General features: G+C 41.7%; 1 protein-coding gene across 4 annotated transcripts in view; it reads right to left on the bottom strand.

The window, feature by feature from the left end:
* Nucleotides 1–1,303: 1,303 nt before the first annotated feature.
* The window catches only part of abch1 (ATP-binding cassette, sub-family H, member 1), a 32,903-nt gene continuing 11,317 nt past the window's right edge, over nt 1,304–22,889 (bottom strand). For all 4 annotated transcript variants that reach the window (XM_030442953.1, XM_030442955.1, XM_030442956.1 and 1 more), the window contains 15 exons: nt 21,214–21,307; nt 17,328–17,402; nt 16,722–16,902; nt 16,431–16,527; nt 16,166–16,334; nt 15,515–15,615; nt 12,173–12,243; nt 11,790–11,839; nt 11,431–11,487; nt 11,193–11,263; nt 10,960–11,048; nt 10,324–10,427; nt 7,773–7,932; nt 7,410–7,514; nt 1,304–6,490 (listed from right to left, as the gene is read on the bottom strand). In XM_030442953.1, coding sequence (XP_030298813.1) covers nt 6,384–6,490; nt 7,410–7,514; nt 7,773–7,932; nt 10,324–10,427; nt 10,960–11,048; nt 11,193–11,263; nt 11,431–11,487; nt 11,790–11,839; nt 12,173–12,243; nt 15,515–15,615; nt 16,166–16,334; nt 16,431–16,527; nt 16,722–16,902; nt 17,328–17,402; nt 21,214–21,307 — 1,531 coding nt within the window. In that variant the 3' untranslated portion in view covers nt 1,304–6,383. The remainder of the gene's footprint in view (nt 6,491–7,409; nt 7,515–7,772; nt 7,933–10,323; nt 10,428–10,959; nt 11,049–11,192; nt 11,264–11,430; nt 11,488–11,789; nt 11,840–12,172; nt 12,244–15,514; nt 15,616–16,165; nt 16,335–16,430; nt 16,528–16,721; nt 16,903–17,327; nt 17,403–21,213; nt 21,308–22,889) is intronic.

Raw genomic sequence — 22,889 nt, 5'->3', positions numbered from 1 at the left:
AATGATGAGTTTAATGGAGGGGGGAGATAATGGAGTTCGGAAACTTGTTGGAAGCTTGCTGGCAGCCATGTTTGATCCCGTCACGGGGGAAGTCATCTGAAACACTTATTGTAAGAACACACTGTATGTTCAGTGTGTGTGTGTGTGTGTGTGTGTGTGTTCATGAAGACTTCTGTGAACACACAACTCTACACACATTTGATTAAATTCTTATTTTTCTATAAAATTCTACCAAAACAAACAATGATAGGTGTACTAACAATTATTGCTTGACAAATCTCATTCATGTTAGAGCTTGTAAAAACTCTCTAGAGCGTGAAAAATTGTAGCTGTATGTTTGTGACTTGTTTTTAAAGATTTATGTCTTTAGTAGCTTCCAGCTGGCTTGGAGCTGACTGACTAACAAGTTTGGTCTTCTTGTGAGATTTGTCGGCACAAACAAAGCAAGTATAACACAGACAGCGTTGTTCGATAAAGTGCAATGAAATATAACCTAGTTGACAGCGAACGTAAATTATTTTAGCGATCAAAGACGAACAATGTCAAGTTCGAAATTAAGTTTTTTCTGACAAACTGATGAGCAGAAGTTCCATTTTTTCTGAGCACATTATAAGACTTCTTGTCCATGTCATCTTAGATTAATGGCTAAAAATGGCTTAAACATATTAAGTCAATGTTTTTGTTTGTCCTGAAGAAGATTCACTCAAATCTATTTATATTTGACGTCAAACATTTTGGTACATAAAGTGAATTTAACTTAATTAAAGTCAGTTTAGGAAATTAAGTTTTGCTCCAGTTAGATAGCGTTTGATCTCCAGACTGTTCTTTGCTTTTGATGAAATACACTTTGACTGCATTTGTCAAATGTTTGCTCTTTGACGACAATTAAAAGAAACATTTTTCAGACAAACAAAAAAAAGCAAACAAAATCCACCTAAACGTGTGACTTTAAATACTTTTCACTCATACGTACAGCACGCACAGAAATATTAACCCCAGAAAACCACAAGATACACAAACATTAGATAACAAGACACACCCACCCACCACACACACACACACACACACACACACACACACTTCAAACATCCAGGTGAAGATCTAGATTCATCTGAAGGCGGCTGGGTCATCAACATTGCTATGGTAACAGGCAACACAGTGATGCAAGCGAGCATGATGTCACTGAATAAATCTGTCGTCCGCGGCCTGCGGGTGTTTATGTTACCACAGGGATTTTTGAACTTTTGCTATTGAGCAAAATCTGGCACTGGCTCCGAAAATGCAGAACAACAAGACAAAGAGGCGGATTTCTCAACAAGGTTTAATTCTTTCAAAATACATGAACAGAACTTTTCAGCGGAGCATGTCTGCTATCAACAGTGCATACATGTCACAACACAGGAGTGGAAATGCCTTACACGCCCTTCAGGGGAGAGAAGGCGGAGGTAGTCGACTGGAGTTTGGAGAAAAAGCGGAAATCCTGGCAACGAAAATGTTCATGTCGTGTTTACATGTGTTGCATTATTACTCTATTAACCCGATAAAGGCAAAGAATATATAATAACTTTTATGCTTTTGAATCTTTTGTCCTTTCCTTGAGTGTTTTATATAAAGTCTTGTGCATGTAAAAGATCTAGAAAGTTAATAAGCTCAAAGGAGCTCAACAGGAGCTCCTCTCTCCTACAGAAAACTCTGCTCCTGAAACGCCTCGTCAGTGGCCCCGCCTTCAATTCTGTGACTTTGTGACATCACACTAAGTCACCATGTTACACATTTACATAATTTATGCCTAGTAGCTAGTTTGGCACTTAAAAATGTTATGTACTTGACTAAGCACAGCTGCTCTGTTGTTGTAAGCGGTGCTGGCTCAGGCGTATGTGAGCTGACCAATCAGAGGAGACTGGATATTTTCGAGAGGGAGGCCCTTAAAGAGACAGGAGCTAACACAGAGTGTTTCAGCGGGAACACACAGCGGCTGAGAAAAATGATGTGTTGCACTTAAGCACCTAAAATAACATTACAAACCTGTAAAAGAGTTTAATATGTCTCATTTAAAAATTATGTTTGACATATTTCTAATGCTTTAATTGGTAGACAAAGTTGATCGTATATTCAAAATGCAAAAAATTATTCCATATTCATTTGACATGCTACTCTGGGTCAAAGCTCTTATTACTGAAAGTGATGCAGCAGTCTTTGAGATGCCGCCCTTTCCGTATAATACAATATTTAGTCATTCGCCTTGAGGGGTTCAATAATTGAGAGTCTGAAACTCACAGGACTGCATGGCTGTGGTTTGACAACTTGCAACAGATTTTTCAATAAATTATCTCTAGAAGTTCACTGGTGCATATAAATATTTTGACAACCTTTTCCTTTCTCCACGTGTCCCGCCCACTTCAAACCGCACACAAAACAACAGAGTACAAGAGTAAATCAAACTGAGCGAGCATCAGCAAGACTCCGATATGAAGGAACGATGAAGGAGTGGAAAAGGTCGAATGTATCTTTAGTAATATAACTGCAGCTCATTTAAATCTTATGAAGTTTTGCTCCAAGATGCTCGATTTTACATGATAATAATTAACTGGAGTAGACGTATTTGCTAACACTCTATAATAACCACCATTAATAAATCATACATTTATAATCAAGCAAACTTTAGTTGATTGTTACTTGACAGTAAACAAAGAATGAAACACTTTATAAACCACCACAAACTGATGATTATAAAACTCTACAATGTTAATAATAACAAACAGTTTATGAAGCATTTCATTGTTGTCAGCAGCAAAAGAAAATTGTAGTTTAATTAAGTAGAAATGTACCACTTATTAATGATGGCTGTCAGAAAGTGCTACCAAGGATTTTAACGTTGAAAATGAACATCAAATTAGTCCTTGAAAATGTATATAGAGCACTTTAAAATCACCATATGACAATCTTATACAGGTTTAACACAGTTCTTAGTATAATATCAACACAACTGTCCAGAAATTGTCCAACAAACAAAACAGTTTACTTCACAATATCACCAAATAATGTCCATTCTTTTCACACAAGGAGTACCAACTTCACCACAGACTGTCCACCACTTCAAAACTAATTTAATAATGTTACTGTGTGATGGGAGTCGAGTGAGGCACAGAGGTGATCCCACCAGGACGAGGGATTCAACTTCATCTTTCAGCTACAGTTTGTATCCTCACAGTTTGGCAAGAAGTCCATGTTGGTGTCTGAACAGAGCGAGAGTCTCCTATTTATACCAAACAAGAGCACGATGTCCCTTAAAAATGTGCGACAGAAAACACTGATGAATGAACAGCAGAGCAGCAACAGAATTACAGTGCAGGAACATCACACACATCATACTGTACATACAGCTTTACCATTAGTGCACGATGGAAACCAATCAGAGGGACACACAGTCATTTAGATCCATTATTCATCCTGTTAATGGACACATGAATTCTTCAGTGTATGAATATGACTGGCATTACTGCAACATGTAGCATAATGGCTACGAGATAGAGGGAACAACTCACACCACACCTAAACACAACACATGCTGGTAAATGTGTTTAGTCCTACGGTCGATCCGGGTAACACATCTGAATGTAAGAAAATATTCTGATTTATCAGGCATGCAGATCCAGATGAATGTAAACATTTCTAAATCTTAGTAAAATTGGCACAACATGATGCGGGATGGAGTCGAAGATTGTCAATTTTAAAGAGACAGCTTAACATGTTGGGAAATATTCCTATTTCCCTTCTTGCCAGGAGTTACACCGTGTCCTAACTGCATGCTGGCAACAAATGTGACACAATGCTTGGGTGTCTTTGCAGAATCCATCAAACCATGTTTGCATTAGTTGTGCGCTGGAGATCAGATTGGAGACATAACCCAACTTGCTATTTACTCAACTCAAGTAAAAGATGGTGGTCGAAAAAAAAAGACATCTCACTTTGTTGCTCACGCTTGCTTACATTGCGTGCAGTAAGGACACGGAGTTAACTTAACAAAATGATAGCACTCTTACATCTGTGTGGTAAATAATAAGCTACAGCCAGCAGCTGAAAACAGGTGGAAACAGCTGGTGCATCACAACTCTCGTTAAACTGTACAAAAACCGGAATTAAAAGTGACATGTTGTGGTTTCAGGACCGGTGGGGTTATGATCTGGAATCTATCTTGGCTGGGACGACTGACCTTGTGGACTGAGGAGACTGAGGAGGTGCTAGTACACAGACTTTCTTGCCTGCTGTATCTAAAGACTTTACAGTGTTAATGCTAAGCTAAGCTAACCGGCTGCTGGCCGTGGCTTCATATTTCGCATGCACACATGAGAGTGGTATCTATCTTCCTATCTGACCCTTTGCAAGAAAGCGGGGAAAAAAAGCCAGTTTCCCAAAGTGTGGAACTACTTCTTAGCAGTCCTCAAGTTTGCCTTGTCCTCAATAATATTCTATTTTAAACTACAGCCTTCTTCTTTACTGATTGTTTGTAAAATCAAAGCTTTCTGACTCAGTCCTGTCTTTCTCATCTTTTCTACACTCCCTCCAATCATCTACTGTCCAACTAGACAAGCGCTCTAGATTTCAAAGTTATTCCTCATTTCTACATTTTTCTTCCCATTTCCCACAAAGCCAACGTCTCAAAGGCACATCTCCACGACATGTTCAATCACAAAACAGCATTCCTCCTGTGTGCTTTTATTCAGTGTTTGTGTTTTAAAGTGTGAGCAGTTTAAAATCTTTTGTGTAGAACATACAACATGAATGCAGACGGCTTGAAGAGTGAGACAAACCTGTCTAACAGCCTCCACTCTGTCCAGCAAAGTGGAGAGTAATCAATAAAAACGATACAGTGCTAATACTTTCCCGTCACCAACATCAACCCCACCTTTTTTTCTTCCACAGGAGACACAGGCACAGAACACAATGTATGGAGGACACCATCTGAACTGAGGGAAGGGAAACGCTGCCCGTCACACACGAGGCAGCACATGAATCTGAATAATCATAACAAGCAGGCAACTAGACAGGCAGCCTAGTCGCCCTGACGTAACGTTAGCAGTTAACGTTTCTGCAAACCACAGATACGTCCGAGGTGAACTTTCATAGCAAACCTGGCTTATCACGTTCACATCATATTCCGATCAGCCGACTGATACATCAAGAGGTGGAGGAGCATCGTGAGGCAACAAGGCAGAGGAACGGTCCACCTCATGTTAAGGAAAGTGCAGACATTTCCAGCTGTTTAGCGGCGTCAAAACGGGGTGTTTTTTAAGAGACCTCCTGATCTTTCCAGCTCTTTTAGTGACCTAAACCATCTACTTTTCACAGGAAGTTGGATAATCTCCAATCCGTGATCAGGACGAAAACAGGTATTATAAGCCAAACCATGATGTTTTCCGAACCTTAACCAAGTGGTTTTTGTGCATAAACCTAACCAACGTTGTGACAAGAGAGCAAACAAAGAAATAAATCAGCTTTCACTTATCTGTGGTTTTCTGTGGTTTTGCAGAAACACATTTAGCTAACATTTATTCTGGAGACTGGGTCGTGTGGGAAGCCTGAATGGGAATCTCCTGGAAAATGAGAAGCAATCAACACTTTATAAAACTATTCTGGGATGCCACGTAATCCATATAATCCATCCTTAATTTCTCTACGTGTCAAGCAGACGGAAAAAATACATTGTTTTCACATTTTCTTTTTGTGCATACTCCTTCTCTGACAATTTTTAATAGTTGACATTTACATATATAATTCCTCTATAACGCAAATTTCAGATAGACAACAACTTCCTACAGTTATAGTCGTATATCCACCACTAAATTTCTCTACAAGCATTAAGACCGAGGGTAAACAGAAATAAAAAAAATGACCCTGAGTTGGTACGTGACACGTTCTGGGAGTGAAAAGCTTCAATAAGCTGCACAGAGAAGAAAAAAATAATATAATACTACTGACTCATATCGTGCATGTGCTTATTCTATCCTGTGTTCTTCTACGTGCAGCATTTTGAAGGTTCACCCGCGCTTGAACAGGCCAAAGCAACTGTTGCAGGATCAGGCAGCTGGCTTGTGTATAAGTGTGTGTGTGTGTGTGTGTGTGTGTTGGTGTGTGTGTGTGTGTATGTGTGTGTGTGTGTGTGTGTGTGTGTGTGTGGGACAGGTAATCTGGAGGAGGGAGACTGATGCATTAGCCTCATCAGTCCATTATGCCACAGTGACCCCTCCCTCCTCCATCCTCCCGTTCCCCGCTGCCGTAGTAGTCCGTCCACAGACAGGAGGCCCCCAGGTGAGTCGTTGGCTCCTGGGCTTCACCTGACGGCTCCGTCCCCAACACTGAAGAGGTTCCCCGGGCCGAGGCTGTCACGTCCTCAGCTTTAAGATGACCGTGGCCAGGATGAGGAAGAAGGTGTTCCAGCCCAGAGTGACCGCGAAGCCTCGCCACACCATCATCCGAGACAGACCCCAACCTGTCGGAAAGATTCATGTTTATATTCAGCCGATACAGGAGGCCGCAGCTGGACGGGTCACATCTTGTTTCTTATCTTTATCATTTTTGAAGCGTAAATACAGTCGCAGGCAAACAGCTAACCTTAGGCTACAAACCACACCACGGTCACCGACACTCAGCTTCCTGCTACACTGAACAACTTCTGTGGTCTCACTTAGCCACTTGTTAGCAACTGCCTATTTTAAGGGGTATTTACTGACATATTACATGTCATAAAAACACGAAAATCTCTTATCCTGACGTTATTCTATGTATCCATTCTGAAACAGATTAAAAAAAACCCACTGACTTTGAGACGAGGGAACCAAAGGTGCAAAAATGCTTTAGTTTTAAAGCATCATCACGTTCTTGTCGTCTGTATTGATCATACATGCATATGCAGGCTCTAGTGAATATATGCATGAAGCAAAACATCAATATAACACACATGATGTGAATCAGTAAAAGGATGCAGGATGCAGTTACAGAGAAAAAAAAAAGCTTATCCCCCGAATTGAATGGGGACGCTTCTGCTGGTCTCATCTTCCACTGCACCACCACGATCTCAAACAGGAAGCGGCTCCTCTGACTTCCTGCACCCAGCGCGTATCATCTAACACGCAACACGGAGGAGGCTCGAGGCTTTCGTCAGCTCTAATTGTTAAGAGGCATTAAGGTCAAGACAAGGAGAAAAGATTGGGAGACAGAGCGAAACCACTATACCTCACATTCCAGGAAGCTGAGTTACACAGGATCCAGAGCTGATTAATGATTTAGACGACCGGCTGCGCTGTGGAGAACAATCTGAGCCATGTGTGTGCGTCTGACCCTAACACACGCTAACTACACACCAGGAGCTGACACATTATGAAACCAAATGAGCGTTGTGTAACGTGTACCTCTGTACATGATACAGCGAAGGGCTTCTGAGGCGTAGGTCTGAGGGAGAGCCAGGCTGAGGTAGCGGAGAGGATACGGGATACACTCCACGGGCCAGATGATACCTGAAGAACAGGACAGAGAGGAGATTACACCTGCTGTTAAAATACAGTGTTTCTGGATGCACTGACCTGCCGTTGAACCCCCCCCCCAAAACATCTGAGCAATTTTCCTTCTCTCTTGTTTTCACCCTGACCTACAGTTTTCCTGACACCTCTAAAGTTTTGGCATACTCAGCCAAACCAAGCGATTATTCGTTTGCACTACACGGCTCAAAACACCATGTCGTTTATAATCAGTTTTCCTGGTTCTGCAAAGCTTACCGCTGATGATGAGGTTGGGGTAGAAGATGCCCAGGGCGGCCTGGTTGGCACTCTGCTCGTCGTCGATTGCGGATGAGATGACGAGGCCGAACGAGATGCCGGTGACGCCCTGCAGCACGATCAGAATTATGACCAGCACCAAGGAGCCTTCATTAGGCATCTACAAAAGAGAAAGACAGAGAGAGGGGGCCAGAAGAGTGAGAAAAGATAACAGACAAAGCTATTATCTCCAACAAAGCTGCAGTGGACCTAAAAGCGGAATAAAAAAATGAATGGGATAAGAAGTGTTTAACGTTTGCAGAGTCATACGCATTATTTTCCACAAAATCCCCAGACTCCCTTAAAGAATCGTGCAATTTCAAGAGTTTTTGAGTGAGGAGAGACATACTGTCCGTGTTTGCAACACGGCTACAGCAATTTATAAATCATTCTTAATCTTCCTGTAAATTTGGCATTATTTGGAATATATAAAGTTGTAACCTGCTACCTACTACCTGCAAACACATATCAGCTGTTTGAACATATCATTTCAAACGATCTCACCAGTTTCACTACATTTTATTGACGGTAAACATGTGAAATTTTTACAAAGACAGTTAATGGTAAGCAGTATAGGCTACATTTTGACGTCTGCAGAGAAAGTCCCCAGACTCCCTTGAGGAATCACCCAATTTAGTGAGTTGTTGAGGTAGGAGACACATTATGAATGTCACAGAAACCTGTCTTTGACAAATTATTCACTATTTTGTCCTTCTTGCAAATTCAGCTAATGTTGTTCATTATTTATTCAACAATATAAGTGTTTATGTAAAAGCTGGAGGTGATATCTTAACACGAGTAGTCGGTTGAGACACGTGGAGACGTAAACATGTCAAATACATTACACAGTAACCAATATAGACTACTTATTTGATCAATATGGAAAAAGTCACCAGACTCCCTTTAAAAATCACTCAATTTTGTGAGTTGTTGAGGTTGCAGAAACATTATAAATGTTGCAGAAAGCTGTCTTTAACAAATTCTTTACTAATTTGTCCTTCTTGCAAATTCAGCTAATGTTATTCATTAATCATTCAACAATATAAGTGTTTATGTAAAAGCTAGAGGTGTTATCTTAACACGAGTGGTCGGCTGAGACACGTGGAGACGTAAACATGTCACTTACATTACACAGTAACCAATATAGACTACTTATTTGATCAATATGGAAAAAGTCACCAGACTCCCTTTAAAAATCACTCAATTTTCTGAGTTGTTGAGTACGGAGAAACTTTATAAACAAAATGAATTCTTAATTATTTGGCCGTTCTTGTAAATCTGGCAGATGTTACACAATAAGTTGTTCCTTTAGTTGCGTAAAGAAGTGTGAAGTTAGATCTGATCACAAGTGGTCACTGGAGACGTCGTAACGCCAGGTGTGAACTGACAGACTTAGAGCTGTCAGCCTTAAACGACTCCGGGTGTGAACAGAGCCGGAGAGAGAAAAAGCAATCTGAGCTCCGAAGATTCGAGGTGAAAAGTCTCTTAACTTGAGTTGAATCTGGAGGCATTTTCTAAGACTGGTGTGTGTGTGTGTTGGTGCACTTGTCCTCGGTGTGTAGAGACACTATCCGTCTCCCCTGACAACGTGCAAAAATAGACAGAGAGGCCACATGACTGCTCGGTTGCCACAGCAATCAAGGGCTGTTGTCGTGGCGATCCCACAGTGATCCCTGGATACGGCCAACACAGGAAGTGATTTATGCAGTGGTGGTCTCTTTGGACTTCGGTACCTTAATTAACACACACACACACACTCACGGACAGAGACGAGCGCACACAGATAAAAATCACAGGACTAAACACGCAAACAAACACACACCGACGATATCGCTCCTCTTCTTGTCTGAGTGCCTTCTTCCTGTATTGATTCTATACACGTGTGTGTTGACAATCAATACTGAACAAGTCCCCACGCGCCCTCTGCTTCATTGTCGTCACTGTAAGCCTGACCCCGCCGACCTTCTCAAGATTCATTTCCACTCATGTACACCGACACTGAACGACACAAACATGAGGCCGGTTTAACGTTTACAATAAATGATCATTAGCATAATTATGAGTCTAATGTTCCGCAGGTAAAGTCAGATTTTTGACGATGTGGTGTAAATGTAAATGAGCGGGGTTAATAGACCTGCTCTGTTTGTGACGCGTCAACCTTCAACACGTCAAACCAAATCACACGCAGTGACCTTTCAGAGGCTTTTTAATGAGCCTTCCAGCCTCAGAAAACTGGCTTCAACCGCAGCTTCGGTTGTTAAAAATAACAAGAAATATTAATGAAGCGTTCCTGTGTGTGATACGTATAGTACAGTCAGACCTTTGTATAATGAAACAAATCTTTAGAGCTTTATTTCCCAGCAGCCGCTTCATCACTTCTATTCACGTCTCTATTTTCCAGCCGTTTTACTTTCCTGCCTGGCGGATCTTGTGTGTTTGTTTTCGCTGCTGTAACATTTCCCGATCAATAAAGTCTCGTCTTATCCGAGGGGTGTTTGTGTGTTTGTCGAACCTTGAAGACGAGCAGGATGAAGAGGAGCAGCAGGATGATCTGAACGCTGATGACGAACAGCTGAGAGAAGAGGTGAGCCAGCATCGTCTCCAGAGAGCTCACACCTGGTAGAGAGACGAAGAAACAGACAAATAACACATTTTATATTCACTTACGAGCCCCGTATCAGACGGCTTGTGACAAAGACTTGAAGTAAATATTTAACAATTATAAAAACACAGCTTCTTGTTAAGTTATTGAACCTTTAAACGCTGGATAATTCATTATTCATAACGAGTTCAAAACAAAATAACTCCATTAGTGCGTTTAAACATCTTCATGTCCTGTTCTGATCATATTACTCCCCCTACTGGTCACATGCCTGCAGTTTACAGATGTTAAAATCCATCAATTCATATGAAATTCCTTTCTTTCTGTGCATTTGAACATGAATTAGTGACGTGACTATTAATTTTCTGGATTATGAGGGCAGGAAGCAGCGATGATGCCTTAAATGATCATATCTGGCATTTTAATAGTAGGAATAATAGAGCATATTTAATTTTTACACCTTCTGCACACTGAAAGTTCCTCAAACTTGAAACCTGCACAGAATTAGGAAGCCGTGTATTACATTAGAACAGTGTGACCTCGTACCTGCGACCCAGCATCGGTCCAGGAGCCCCTCCTTCCTCTCCAGGACAAAGGAGAGAGCCGTCAGACCCACAGCCAGGTAGAAGGTGATGCTGGAGGGGGCCGGACAGGAGGAGGAAGAAGAGGAGGAGGAAGAGGAAGAAGAAACTAGAAGTTAAACGTTGTAAAAGAAGACAAACGGCTGCAAAAACATATAACGGACGTCCACTGTATGAACCAGCCCACGTCATACTGACCTGAGAACAGCTCCCGGTGTCACAAACGTAGTGAAGTCTGTGTTCAAGCTGCCGTAGATCGGCTCTTCAAACTGAAAGATGACGGCAGAGAAAGATTCACATTAACTTTATTATACAGACTGTAGCATCGACAGAAACACCTTATTTATGCATTGTTTTCAGTGTAAGTTTATATGCATTCCTATGTTATAATCACACTTCTTCTTCTTTGATTATTTGATAGCTGTTTGTTTTTTACCTTTATCGGCAGGGAGACCAGGTACGACATACTGCCCAACTTATTGTCCACGAAGGCCTGCAAACAGAGCGACAGTCTTAACAAGCTCAGCAAAACAAGATTGTTACAAATGTTAGATCAGATCGGGAACATAACGCTGTTCTGGTGCCAAAAAAAGACTCGTGTAATGTTACGTTTGAGTGTTTTAGTCTCCTGAACACAGTAAAAACTGCGCCGAGCCACACGTGTCAGTTTATACAGTCACATCTTGTGTATGTTGTCGGACGTCTTTGTGTTTTCAGACTGTATCTCTGTGAAAAATGACAACATCTGAATATCTGCACGAGGCTCCAGTCGACTGAACGAGCAAACATTTGTACCTGAAAGGCTTCGTGGAGTTTCTTCTGCAGCATCAGGGCGATTTGTCGATCTGGACAAAAGAGAAACAGTTAAGATGAACAACAGCTGACGAGTGTGTGTATTTGTCTGTGTGAGGATGTGTGACTATATTTCCACTGTGATTCTGTATATATCTCAATATTTTTGGATGTTTTAAGACTTGCAGAGTGTGTTTAATCCTCATAAGGCAGATGTGAGCAACAGTACAATCTCACAGAACCCAAAGAAAGAACATTACTTCAGCTATAGACTTCTTTAAATCACACAAGTAACTTTATTGGCATGAATCGTGACTGCAGATATTCAGTGCAAATATAATAAAATCAAATGATTTCAGACTATAAGAAAGGCTTTTGCATCTTACTTGTAAAGTCCAGCCAGACGTGGACGGATCCTCCATCGACCACCTCCCTAGAAACCTGCCGCTGGATCATCCTGTAAAAAAAAAATCAGGGACATGATGGTCACAATCTGAAGAACTTCCCTGGGTTTACAACAGCTGGCAACAATAAATAAAAGTGGACAACAAACTAAAAATGGAGATGCAGAGTTTCTTTCTTGTCTTGACGTGACATCACAAAACAGATTACATGATAACGAGACAGAGAGGTAGCAGAGAAGATTAATGTGACGGCAAAATGGCAAAACGCTCACGTTATGTAACAGTCCTTTATGTAAGTCTGACTCTGAACTGCAGTTGTTTGGGAAGCGTGTAGGAAAACCCACACACTCCAAATCTCTCTGTTTTATTCAATTCATTGTGACAACACGACCTCCAGGCTAATTAGCAGCTAAGTCAATTAGTTTACACAGCTATGTGACTACAGGCAGGAAAGACGGTTAGCTTGGCTCATTATTCCTCTGGAAACAAATAAAGCAGCTCCTGTGGCCTCGTTGAGACGTTGAAGATATTCTAATTAATGCGATTTAGTAAATGTAACTTTGTTTAGGAGGTGAAGCTGAGCCCCGAGTTTCTTTACGCTTCTTTCTTGCCTCGCTTGCCTAATTTGTAGCAAACCCTTGCATGTTTTTGTAATAACCACGTGTCCTTTTCCCGTGTTTGCGTTTGTAAGATGTCTACAAGCAGTCAGTCGTGCTTGCAGGCAAATGGAATTCAGCCAGGAGAAGCTGTGGTTTATCTTATCAGCTATGTAGAGCCTCTCTGCAGGGCTGCAGCTAATGATTTTAATTTTTTGATCAATCTGCCGGTTAATCAATGAATTGTTTTGTCTGTAAAATATTATAACAATAGTGAAGAATGCTTGTTTGTTTCATCCAGCATTCTCAAACTCACAATGAAAAGCACACACATGCTTTCCAAATACCAGCGTTTACAGAGATGTGTTTTATATTTCCAATATTAAAGGTAGCTCCCAAAAACATACAGTAGGGGGCAGCATATCACCAGATTAACCAACAACTGCTGCTCTTTGCTAGCTGTCCTTGGCCGTAGCCAGCCACTGTGAGCTAATCAGCCCACGGTTCGGTTAGCAGCAGATCAGTGGGCCTAGAGTCTGTCTGGACCAGAACCTTAGGATTCCCCACAAGTGTGAGCGCTGGATTTTGCAGGATGACGTGAAAATGAATATGGATGGACACCAAACAGGGACTGAACACAACCTCCAAGACTGATGGAGGTCAGTTTGAAGACTGGCCATATATGGAGGCGATTTACAGGGTTGACAGGACACGAGAGTCGGAATCAGCATGTAGAGCTGGAATATTTTCACATCTTACTCTTTGAATTGAGGATTTATTTTGTGATTAGGTGACTATGGAAAAACAAACCAAGACTGTGTTGGTGAGTTTTATTTTGTTTGTTGGGGCTAGCTTGTTAGCATGCTAACTTCAGTAGACATCTCTGCAAAACAGTACATAGACGACGTTGACAGGACGTCAACACGGTTGCTGCTTCTAACATTCGTTCGTTTTTTGAATGTTCCAAACCAAAATTCTGGACAAATCTTACACACTGCTCCTTTAATAATTAAGCATAGTTATATGTTCACCAAATGAAATCACATCTAGTCTATTATATGACTCTAACTGAGCAGTTGAGATTATTTTCACCAGGAGAAACCTTTTATTTTCCACAGGCAGGTCTGTCACATGATTCAGTGAAGACTAGAGTCTGATTGGTCGGCGCTTTGCTTTGACACACCAGGTGTGTTCGAGACAGGAAGGACCAGACTGTCCACCCACGAATCACACACACACACACACAAACACAACCAAACACAACCATACACGGTTCTGTGATTCACACCTAAAGCAACAACACATGTCCTCTGCCCTCCAGGGCTGACTCACTCTCACCTGATGGCAAACGCTCAGGTTTGAGTTGGCGTGGTTTTCGTTTCTCTGTGTTTGTGAGTGTCAAAGACGGAGAGAGAGTGCAGCAAGAATAACAAGGCCTACATCTGCATTTCAGGAAATTCAAAACAGATTCAAGTTCCTCATTTTTTTTTTTACTATCAGCTTCAGTTTTAAGGGTGCATATTGTCATGTTGATAAAACCCTTATAAGCAGTAAATAAATGGTTTTCATCTGAATATAATTTAGTTGTATGCAGATACAAGGACTTTTTCAGGTGTTAACCATGTTTACACTAATACTTTTAATGCACTCCTCCCTCTACTGTGATGAGTTTGTCTCTGTAGCTGTCACATTGCCACTCTATGATGTTTTTTTCCTCCCTTTGACGCACACAAACACAGCCTTCTTTAATCAGCATTGGCACTGCAGGTGCATATTATCATAAGCATGAGCCTGTGCGGTGACATCTTTAAAAATAAACAATCAAGGGTGAGTCATGAACAAGAACAATGCTGTTCACTGGGTGTCACTGGAGGGGAGAGGAGAGCAAACAGAGACACATAATACCGGTCAAATCATGTGATGTTGATCTCAAACTTTCCTGTTTGAGCGTTTAGTACGGTGGCCCTGAGAGCTCAATGCATTGCAACTGGCCGTGGTTTGTGAGCTCTTCTGGTGAGACAACAAAAGGCTGTGTTCAAATACTTGTTCAGAGTGCCAGAGAAGATGTAGGATGTTGCAAAATACTGTGGGCTGTATTAGTAACTCTGATGCAAAGTGGTGCACAGTGCAGCGAAAGTGTCATTGCTGGTCTCAGACCGACACATCTGTCAGTTGTGGCAGTTAACTTGATGGTGCAACGCTATCTTGAGGCAGAAGAAAGTGTTTGTGCCATAGACCAACAAAAACCTGGTCTGATGTCATTTCTCCTGCTAATAAGTAAGATGCGTTCACAATGCCTGCAATGATTACACAGATTACTTTCAGCCATAAAGATTCACATGTGTGGAGTAACGTCACTGCACTGTTAGAAACTTGACAGGACAGAGGAAACTCTCCAGAGGAAACAGAATTAAACTAAACGCATGAGTAAAAATGTGTGCTACTTTGTAAGGCAGCTGCAGCAAAGTGTTGTCTTAACTGAGCTCTCTGGGCCACCATAGTTTCTCTGGATCTCTGCTCACAGATAAAAAAAATGTGGCTTTATCAGCTTTTTAAAGACCACAATGGCAACTTTTTCCTTGGAGGCAGCAGGTGGCATTCAGTATTGACACCACGATTATCAATTTTTCCCCCACAAATGCCTCATAATGGAGCACGTGGACAAAGACGCTTCAAGCTTTATGTGGATTTGTCAATTCAAGGCAACAGCAGAGGCTGCTTCACTCACCTTTTTGTCAGGTAGCTGGTGAAGTTCTTTCCGAAGCCGATGACGCCCCAGTACTCTGCGTTATAGATCCCATCGAAAGCTTCCTCGTGGGACAGGTGCACCTATTGATATACGAAGAACAGACACAATATTTATATAATACGCTATATTTGAATCTTCTGGTCTGACTTTGCTACGGCAACACATTCAGATCACTTCAATGTTCACTAGAGGACATCTGAGTGACGGAGGAGGGAAATACTTCTCATTGGAGGTCAAACAGGGTAACAAGCTTTCATCGATTTCTTGAAAGTGGAAGTCTTTTGTTTGTTCTGCTGTGAGCAGAAGTGAAACTTGTTTGCTTACAGTCAATTTAATTATAACAATTGATGGTCAGACTGGTTACTTCCTCACTGGATGACTGAACCTGAAACTCTGACTCTGAGCTCTTTGACATTTAAATTTCAATGAGCCACTAAACAAATAATTGGATCGACATATGAAGCAACAATTAAGATTGAATTGTCATGATTGATCAACAAAAGAAAATAAATTATGATCTACTGACAGTTTTACAGTAGATGAATCTTGGGTTGACAAACACAGAAACTATTTGATTCGTCTTGATCTTTGGCACAACATCAGCAACGTCTCCCAAGGCTAAATAAATACCTGTTGCACGCTGGTGTTGTCCAGGAAGGAGAGCAGCGATTGGCTGTAAGCGGTGGGGGAGGTCTCGTTGTTCACCACAGCGACCTGGATCCCCTTTGGGTCTCCACCGACACACAAACAGATCAGAGAGACCTGGATGACGGGCAGCAAGAACTGGAAACACAACGAGCTGCGAAACACGGGGAAACAGTCAGAATCATCATGCCGCTCACCATAACTTCTGCAATTTATTATAAGATGTTATTATAAATAAACTGCAACGTACCCTGGCAGTCTCTTCATTCGCACCATAGTTTTGATCATCAGGGCGGCGATGTTTCTCCATTTTGGCAGAAAGTGTCTGGCTCGCACCTTCCAGTCCGCTGAACACAAACAGAGCACACAATCTCAATAAACAGTAGCTAAACTAAACACACCACACCACTTCCCACACCACTAAAATATCTATCGCCCTGCAGAAACAGGCAAAACTGCACATCAACATCTATATTTCACCGCTGATATGCTGAATCAACCACAACGCAGAGACACTGAAACTGAAATAACAAAACAATACCTGAATATTTGGGAACTTCCTCTGCGGCTCCTGCTCCGACCGCCAGAATTGGCCGGCTCTCGTCCTTCCCGCTCTCGAATGATTGGCTGTTCTCTAACGGGCCGCCCGGCGGACTGGACCCCCTTTTAGAACCGTTCTGGTCCGACGTCTCACACAGCTGCAGGAAGGCGTGCTCCAGGGTCTGCGGATTAACGGGGAGCAGAGAACCAATATTTAGTCAGGGAGGTGTGAGGTCAGTCACAGCTGGCGGTCAGTCTAGATAAAGAGGTCGCGGTAAATGAAAAGCAGGACATTCATGTTTTTTGTTTTAATTTAAGAGGTCAGGATAACAAGACTAATCTTTATCAACAATTATTACTACAGGTCAGAGCGGTCACGTCAGTCAACACCAGCAAGGAGACGAGGAGAGAGAGAGAGAAAGTCTCCAGACTCCCTTAAAGAATCTCTCAGTTTTGTGAGTTGGTCAGTTAGGAGGGACTTTATAAACTTTTTTAAATGCTGTCAGTGACAAATTCTTATTAATTTAGGCCTTTTTATACATTCGGCATATGTCATAGCCTCATTTCAGGGGGTGCTGCAGCCAAACATCCCACAGTGTGCACTCACTGTTGCACTGTGCTGCTTCATGACTGCATCTGGAGGACCTTCAGCCAGCAAGCAGCCGTTCCTCATGAGACCGACCTGCGGAGATGAATGACAGGAGTGTTAGGCCGATGTGGAGAGAATATTCCTTCAATTTCAGTCATATTTACGGGGGATGTTCTTGGCCTTTAAAGCAACAATGTGGTTTATATTTTTCCACACTAACTCCTCAAACTTTTCCACAAAGTCCCATCATAGTTCAACAATACTCAGATTCTTTTCTCAGAGAAAATGATGAAAAAACAAAAGAGAAATTAGAATAAAACCTCCCAAACAATTCAGCAAGTCTTGCACCTAAAAATGTCCCAAAACTCGAAACACGATCTCTGCGTGGCTCATTCCTCGGCATTGAAGTGATGCATTGTTGCACTTCACCTGACATAATTCTGTCAAGTGGACCGGTCACAAAGACATAAATAAATCAGCGCTCTTCCTCAGTTGACGTGATTTTCCTCCACCCACCAATCTATTTTACCCTGAATGGGGACTGAACTGGGTCTGAGTGGTCGGACTGGTTCCAGGGGAGAATTTCTGGTTCTTCATTCACATGTAGCTCCGTCAGGGGGGGAGACTAAAATGACCTTAGACCTTGTTGTTTTTTGTTTTGTTGTGAATTTCAGTTCTTACAAAAAATCTAAAAAACCCACGGAGAGGTCAACAGGTTCACACAGTTCAAGTATTGAGAGGTATTCCTGAAGATCAGACGGTCTAACCAAGAAAAGTCATTAATCTTTAGCCCTTTTATCCGGACTCTTAGGAGGCTGGAAAAGCTTTTAAACCATCATGGGACAATAAATTCACCACTGAAACCAGGAATGAGGAATTCTTTTCAGTTTGCAATGCTTGAAGGCAGAGTGACACATTTCTCTCAGGTACGTGGTGCATGAAGCTCTAAAATGACCTAGCAAAAAGATGAATTTATCAAAAGTGTCAAAAACAATCAAATGAACATACGTAACCATTCATAGACAGTACGCACGTAGATACACATGCACACAAAACAGCTGCACAAAAAACCCTTCAGCTCTTCTGACACTTTGAAAAACATTTTGGTCTTGTGCTTCACCAGGTCACATGTGGTCCAGCGTTATTGTGCCACACAGAGAAGAGAAGTGAAACTTTAGCTTCTAGCCTCATATAAATAAACTACAAAACACACAGAAAAACAAAAAGCCCCGTAATCTTGAAGGAAGACTTTTAGGGGAAAAACGCTTATAACGGCCTTTTCTACGACGTCAACAACTGATTTTGTTTTGCACCATCCATCAGCGCAGTAGCTTCCTAACTTACTCAACTCGAAACTTCCATCGAGGCTCCACAGCCACGAGCACATACTGGTGTTACTGACCGCTGACAGCTAGCTAACATCGCTGCAGGAGTCCTATCCTCACAGTCAAGCTGCAGACTTCACACGTCCTCTAGCTCAGGGGCTAACGTTAGTAAGCTACTTAAGAACATGTAGAAGTCTAAATTTGACTCCTGTATTGGTGGGTGATCCGCTCTGTCAGCATATTTGCCTGTACCTTTAACCAAAGAGAAAGAAAATGTGACTTGTCGGCTAATCTACAGAACAAACTTACATCTGTAAAGCACTCGGTCTTTTGGACTTTTCACACAAAGAAGATTAACGGTGAAACAATGACCGAACTCATGAAAACTCGAGGAATTTATGCTCGACAGGCAGTGAAGGAGACCTGGGTGTTAAATGTAGCATAAAAAAGGCCCCGTTGTTACAATAAACCTATGAGCAGTCAGCAGTATCTTGAGACTGAACTCTGTGCCTGTATGAGGCTGTACTTTCTTGACATTGTCAGTATTTGCCTGTCTGGTTGCTGTTCAGACTATGCAAAGCTCTGAGCACCGATTTCAATCAGCAGATGCACAAGTCCAACGTTCAAAACAGTCATTTTATCTATTGCATCAGGATCAGATGATAAAATCCATGTAGTCAGAGCCAATGAACTTTTATCAGGTAATTACCTTTTTTATGTGCAATAGGATTCGACCTTTTTTATCTGAGTTATTAAGGCTGTGATGATTCTGTTGTTTTGTTGCTGTTAACACGACCCAGGAAGAGACCAAAACCACGTGTTAGTGTTTTCCACTGTCACTTTCTGCAGTGCCGAGTCAGAGCGTTCCCTGTTGATTTGCTTTTCTATTACCGGTTTTTGCACACCAAGTTGAGCCGCGCTTCTATCAAGATTGTTCCCTCAGTAATGGGACCAAAGTGTTTCCGGCCCACCACCAAATGGGCTACGGTGACGTCTAGCAACTACGGCCAACCCACGACGACCCCCAAACCCCCTAAAACAAACGTGTGTTGCATTTGTGAGACTCTGAAGATCAGAGTTGTTTTAAAATCTATAACTGAATCTCTCTATTGAGTTTTCTCTCCTGCGTTTGCACTCTCAGGTTTTTTTTTTTTTTAGCTTCTTGTTCGCTTTCAGCTATTTCAGAAGTCGCGTCAAGTTACTGCTGGTGAGAACCAAACATTTCCTGGTTTTAGTCAAGGGACATAAAAAAGAAGGAAGTGTCATCACGTCAGTGCGACTGTGGTGACAGATATATTGAAGTCAGCGGTCGATACATGGAGGAAAACACTAAAACCCAACATATATACAACTCCTGATGAAGAAATGCCTCCAGGAGATGAAATAGCACACTTCAGAGTGTAGATTAATGAGAGATTTTTATCGTCCCTCAATTTTCTTTTAGGAAAGTCTCCCGTTCACAGTGTCACTGTAGTCTCATCAGTGATATTTGGCCACACCTGACCTGTTTGGTCACAATATCATCAGCCCTGAAAATAATTGGGAAAAAGAAATCACGAGGCATTTCTTCATCAGGAGTCATACATTGAAATATGTTGGATATGATGTGTTTTAGTCCGGCGCCAAAGCAAGATTCAGTGATTCCTTCTTGTTTCGCTGCTTCATAATAAAAGGTTTTAATTAACTTTTACTGTGAAGAATTTACAGTAATGAAAAGAGTTTATTGCCTAATTCGCAGGGAGCTTTATGAGCGACTATTCTTTGATAATAGTGCAGTGAGGACGAGTGTTTACAGCCGCTCCTCTGAACACCACAAAGGACAAGCATTTCATCACCACACCTTCAAGCAGGAGGCTAAATACAAATCCCTGTCTAACATGTTGCAGCTGAAGATGTAAATTCTTAAAATAAGGCTATAATGTATTGTTCTGTTCATGCAAAAAAGGCTGAATAACTTCCTGCTGGGGGACTATTTTCAGTGGTGGATGGACATAAATTTGGTGCTCTGGTCGGTGTTTCCAGCAGCGCTAAAAATAAACTGCAGTGTTCATCGCAGCGAAAGAAAATGTCACCAAAGCAACAGTGCTTGTGAGTCGGAGCAATTCATCATTGTTTCATTGATAAATAGAAAAAACATCAGATATAACCAATTTTGTACATGAAACTGAACAAAAGAACAGATTGAAAACGTAACAGAAATTAACTAAAAATGACAGCGAACGTTTTGTTCTGTTTTGTTTTGTTGGTAAAATGTAAAATAAAGACACAAACGAGCTTCTATCTAAACTCTATAGGATGTTTTCTTTTTTCATTAACTCTCGTTCAATGAGAGCTTTTGTCCGTCCTGTCAGAGCTGATGAACTTCATCATCATGTTGACACAGTGTAGATATCAATGGACTCTTTGTTGGTCTATGAGGGGCAGAACATGAGGACCAGTGTGACACTTTGTTCTGTTGATTTCACAGCAGTTCATCCTCAATGCTTAATTTGCCTTTATGCGGTTATGTGTGTGTGTGTGTGTGTGTGTGTGTGTGCGTGTGTGTGTGTGTGTGTCCATGCTCGTATGCATCATCTCACCACGTTGGCCTGCCGGGCCTCCTCTATATAATGTGTGGTGATGATGACCGACACTTTCCCCGTCCGCACAATCTCCACCAGATGTTGCCAGATCCTAGAAAGAAGAACCAAGGAAGAAACCAAACACATTACATAACACCTGACCCGCTTGTTAATAGACTTTCCCTAAATTAGTAGTCTGGAAAGCTCGCGGCTTCGCCAGCAGCGGGTTTTCTGCCAGCCGTCTGATCTGATGAGGCTTTGTGGTGCGATTACACAATGAAACTGGAACAACACACCGACAGAGAGAGAGAGGGGCCGCGCGTTTTCAGACTCGCTTTATCGGAAGATACGCAGGAAGTGACTGCCACAATACAAATGGTCATTCTGCCATGATGACGCGCTGAATTACGTTTTATGTGCAAACTCTGGCAGCTCCATTATTTTCAGTTGTGTTGGAGAGTGTTCAGGGTGACAAGAGAGTTTTCTGCTATCTCAAATTTAAGTTATTCATTACCATCTCTTACCACCACAGCAGCATAACTTATCAAACGTGATAACAATCTTTGGAGGAGCAAATAAAAGTAATCTTGATGTCTAGAAGATCCAGGCAATAAAATGATATCAACAGTGAGATATAGGATGGGATATAAAGGATTTCTCCCGGGACAAATGTTATTTATTAATCTTGTTGCAACATTGGGTTTTCATACAGATATTCACAGAGTCTTCTGTTTGAACTGTGCATTAATTTCATCTGTTTTGTTACGACTTTCCTGAAAGCTTACGGTTACGGACCGATAGAGCAGTCATGGGGGACAGTGCGGCCAAAAGCTCAGGCGAGACGCGACCGCAGGACAAGAGGAAGACATCTTTACAATGGTGGAACTATTTAAGGAGAAGTTATGAGAGTTTTAAACATCTGTATGATGTCACTTCACCCAGGCACAGAGTCAAACAGAACAGCTGGGATGGAAAAGTGGAGGTCCGTGTGGTCCGCCCCCTAGTGGTTGACATCCATGCCAATGGACACACGAGGGCTGTGACCATTCTATCGTAAAGACAGCATGAATGAGCCTTAAGAATACGTCTTAGTTAAAGGTATAATATGTCAAATCTCAGCATTAAATGTTTAAGAACAACTAGACCTTTGTTAAATACTTCGCTATGTACTGACATCATCCCAACATTTCCAACAGATCCGGAAAATTCCTCCATCTTTTTCGAGGCGATGGTGCGTTTCATTTGGCTGCGTGTCACAGAGTGAGGAAGGTTGTCCGTTCACGAGACTAAATGCAGTGTGAATAAAACTTTAATACATTATCTCATCCATGAACGCTTCACGTCAGATATAATTTCATCTGGAATGGCGGTCGCGTAGCAATGCCGACAACAACAGTGCCCGCTCGCTGCTGCTCCGCCACATCTTTAATCTACTGTTTTGTTTTCACTGTTTTGACTGAGCGACCCTGCGCAGCAGATACTTCGGCACTTCGCTCAATTAAATATTTCTCTGCTCATTTTCTGCTTCAAATCCTGCCGAAGCTTCCTGTTACTCTCTACTGACAGAGTATGTAAATGTAAGTCACAAAAGCCTGGAGAGTGAAAATAGGAAGAATAGTAAGAAAGCCCCATTAAATAACCAAGATATTACCACATCAAATACTACTTATATCGATAGTTTGATATTTTATTTT

The sequence above is a fragment of the Sparus aurata genome, chromosome 15, assembly GCF_900880675.1.
Source record: "Sparus aurata chromosome 15, fSpaAur1.1, whole genome shotgun sequence".
NCBI classification, from domain to species: domain Eukaryota; kingdom Metazoa; phylum Chordata; class Actinopteri; order Spariformes; family Sparidae; genus Sparus; species Sparus aurata.
The sequence above is the reverse complement of the archived record's forward strand: the minus strand, read 5'-3'. Positions and strand labels throughout refer to the sequence as shown.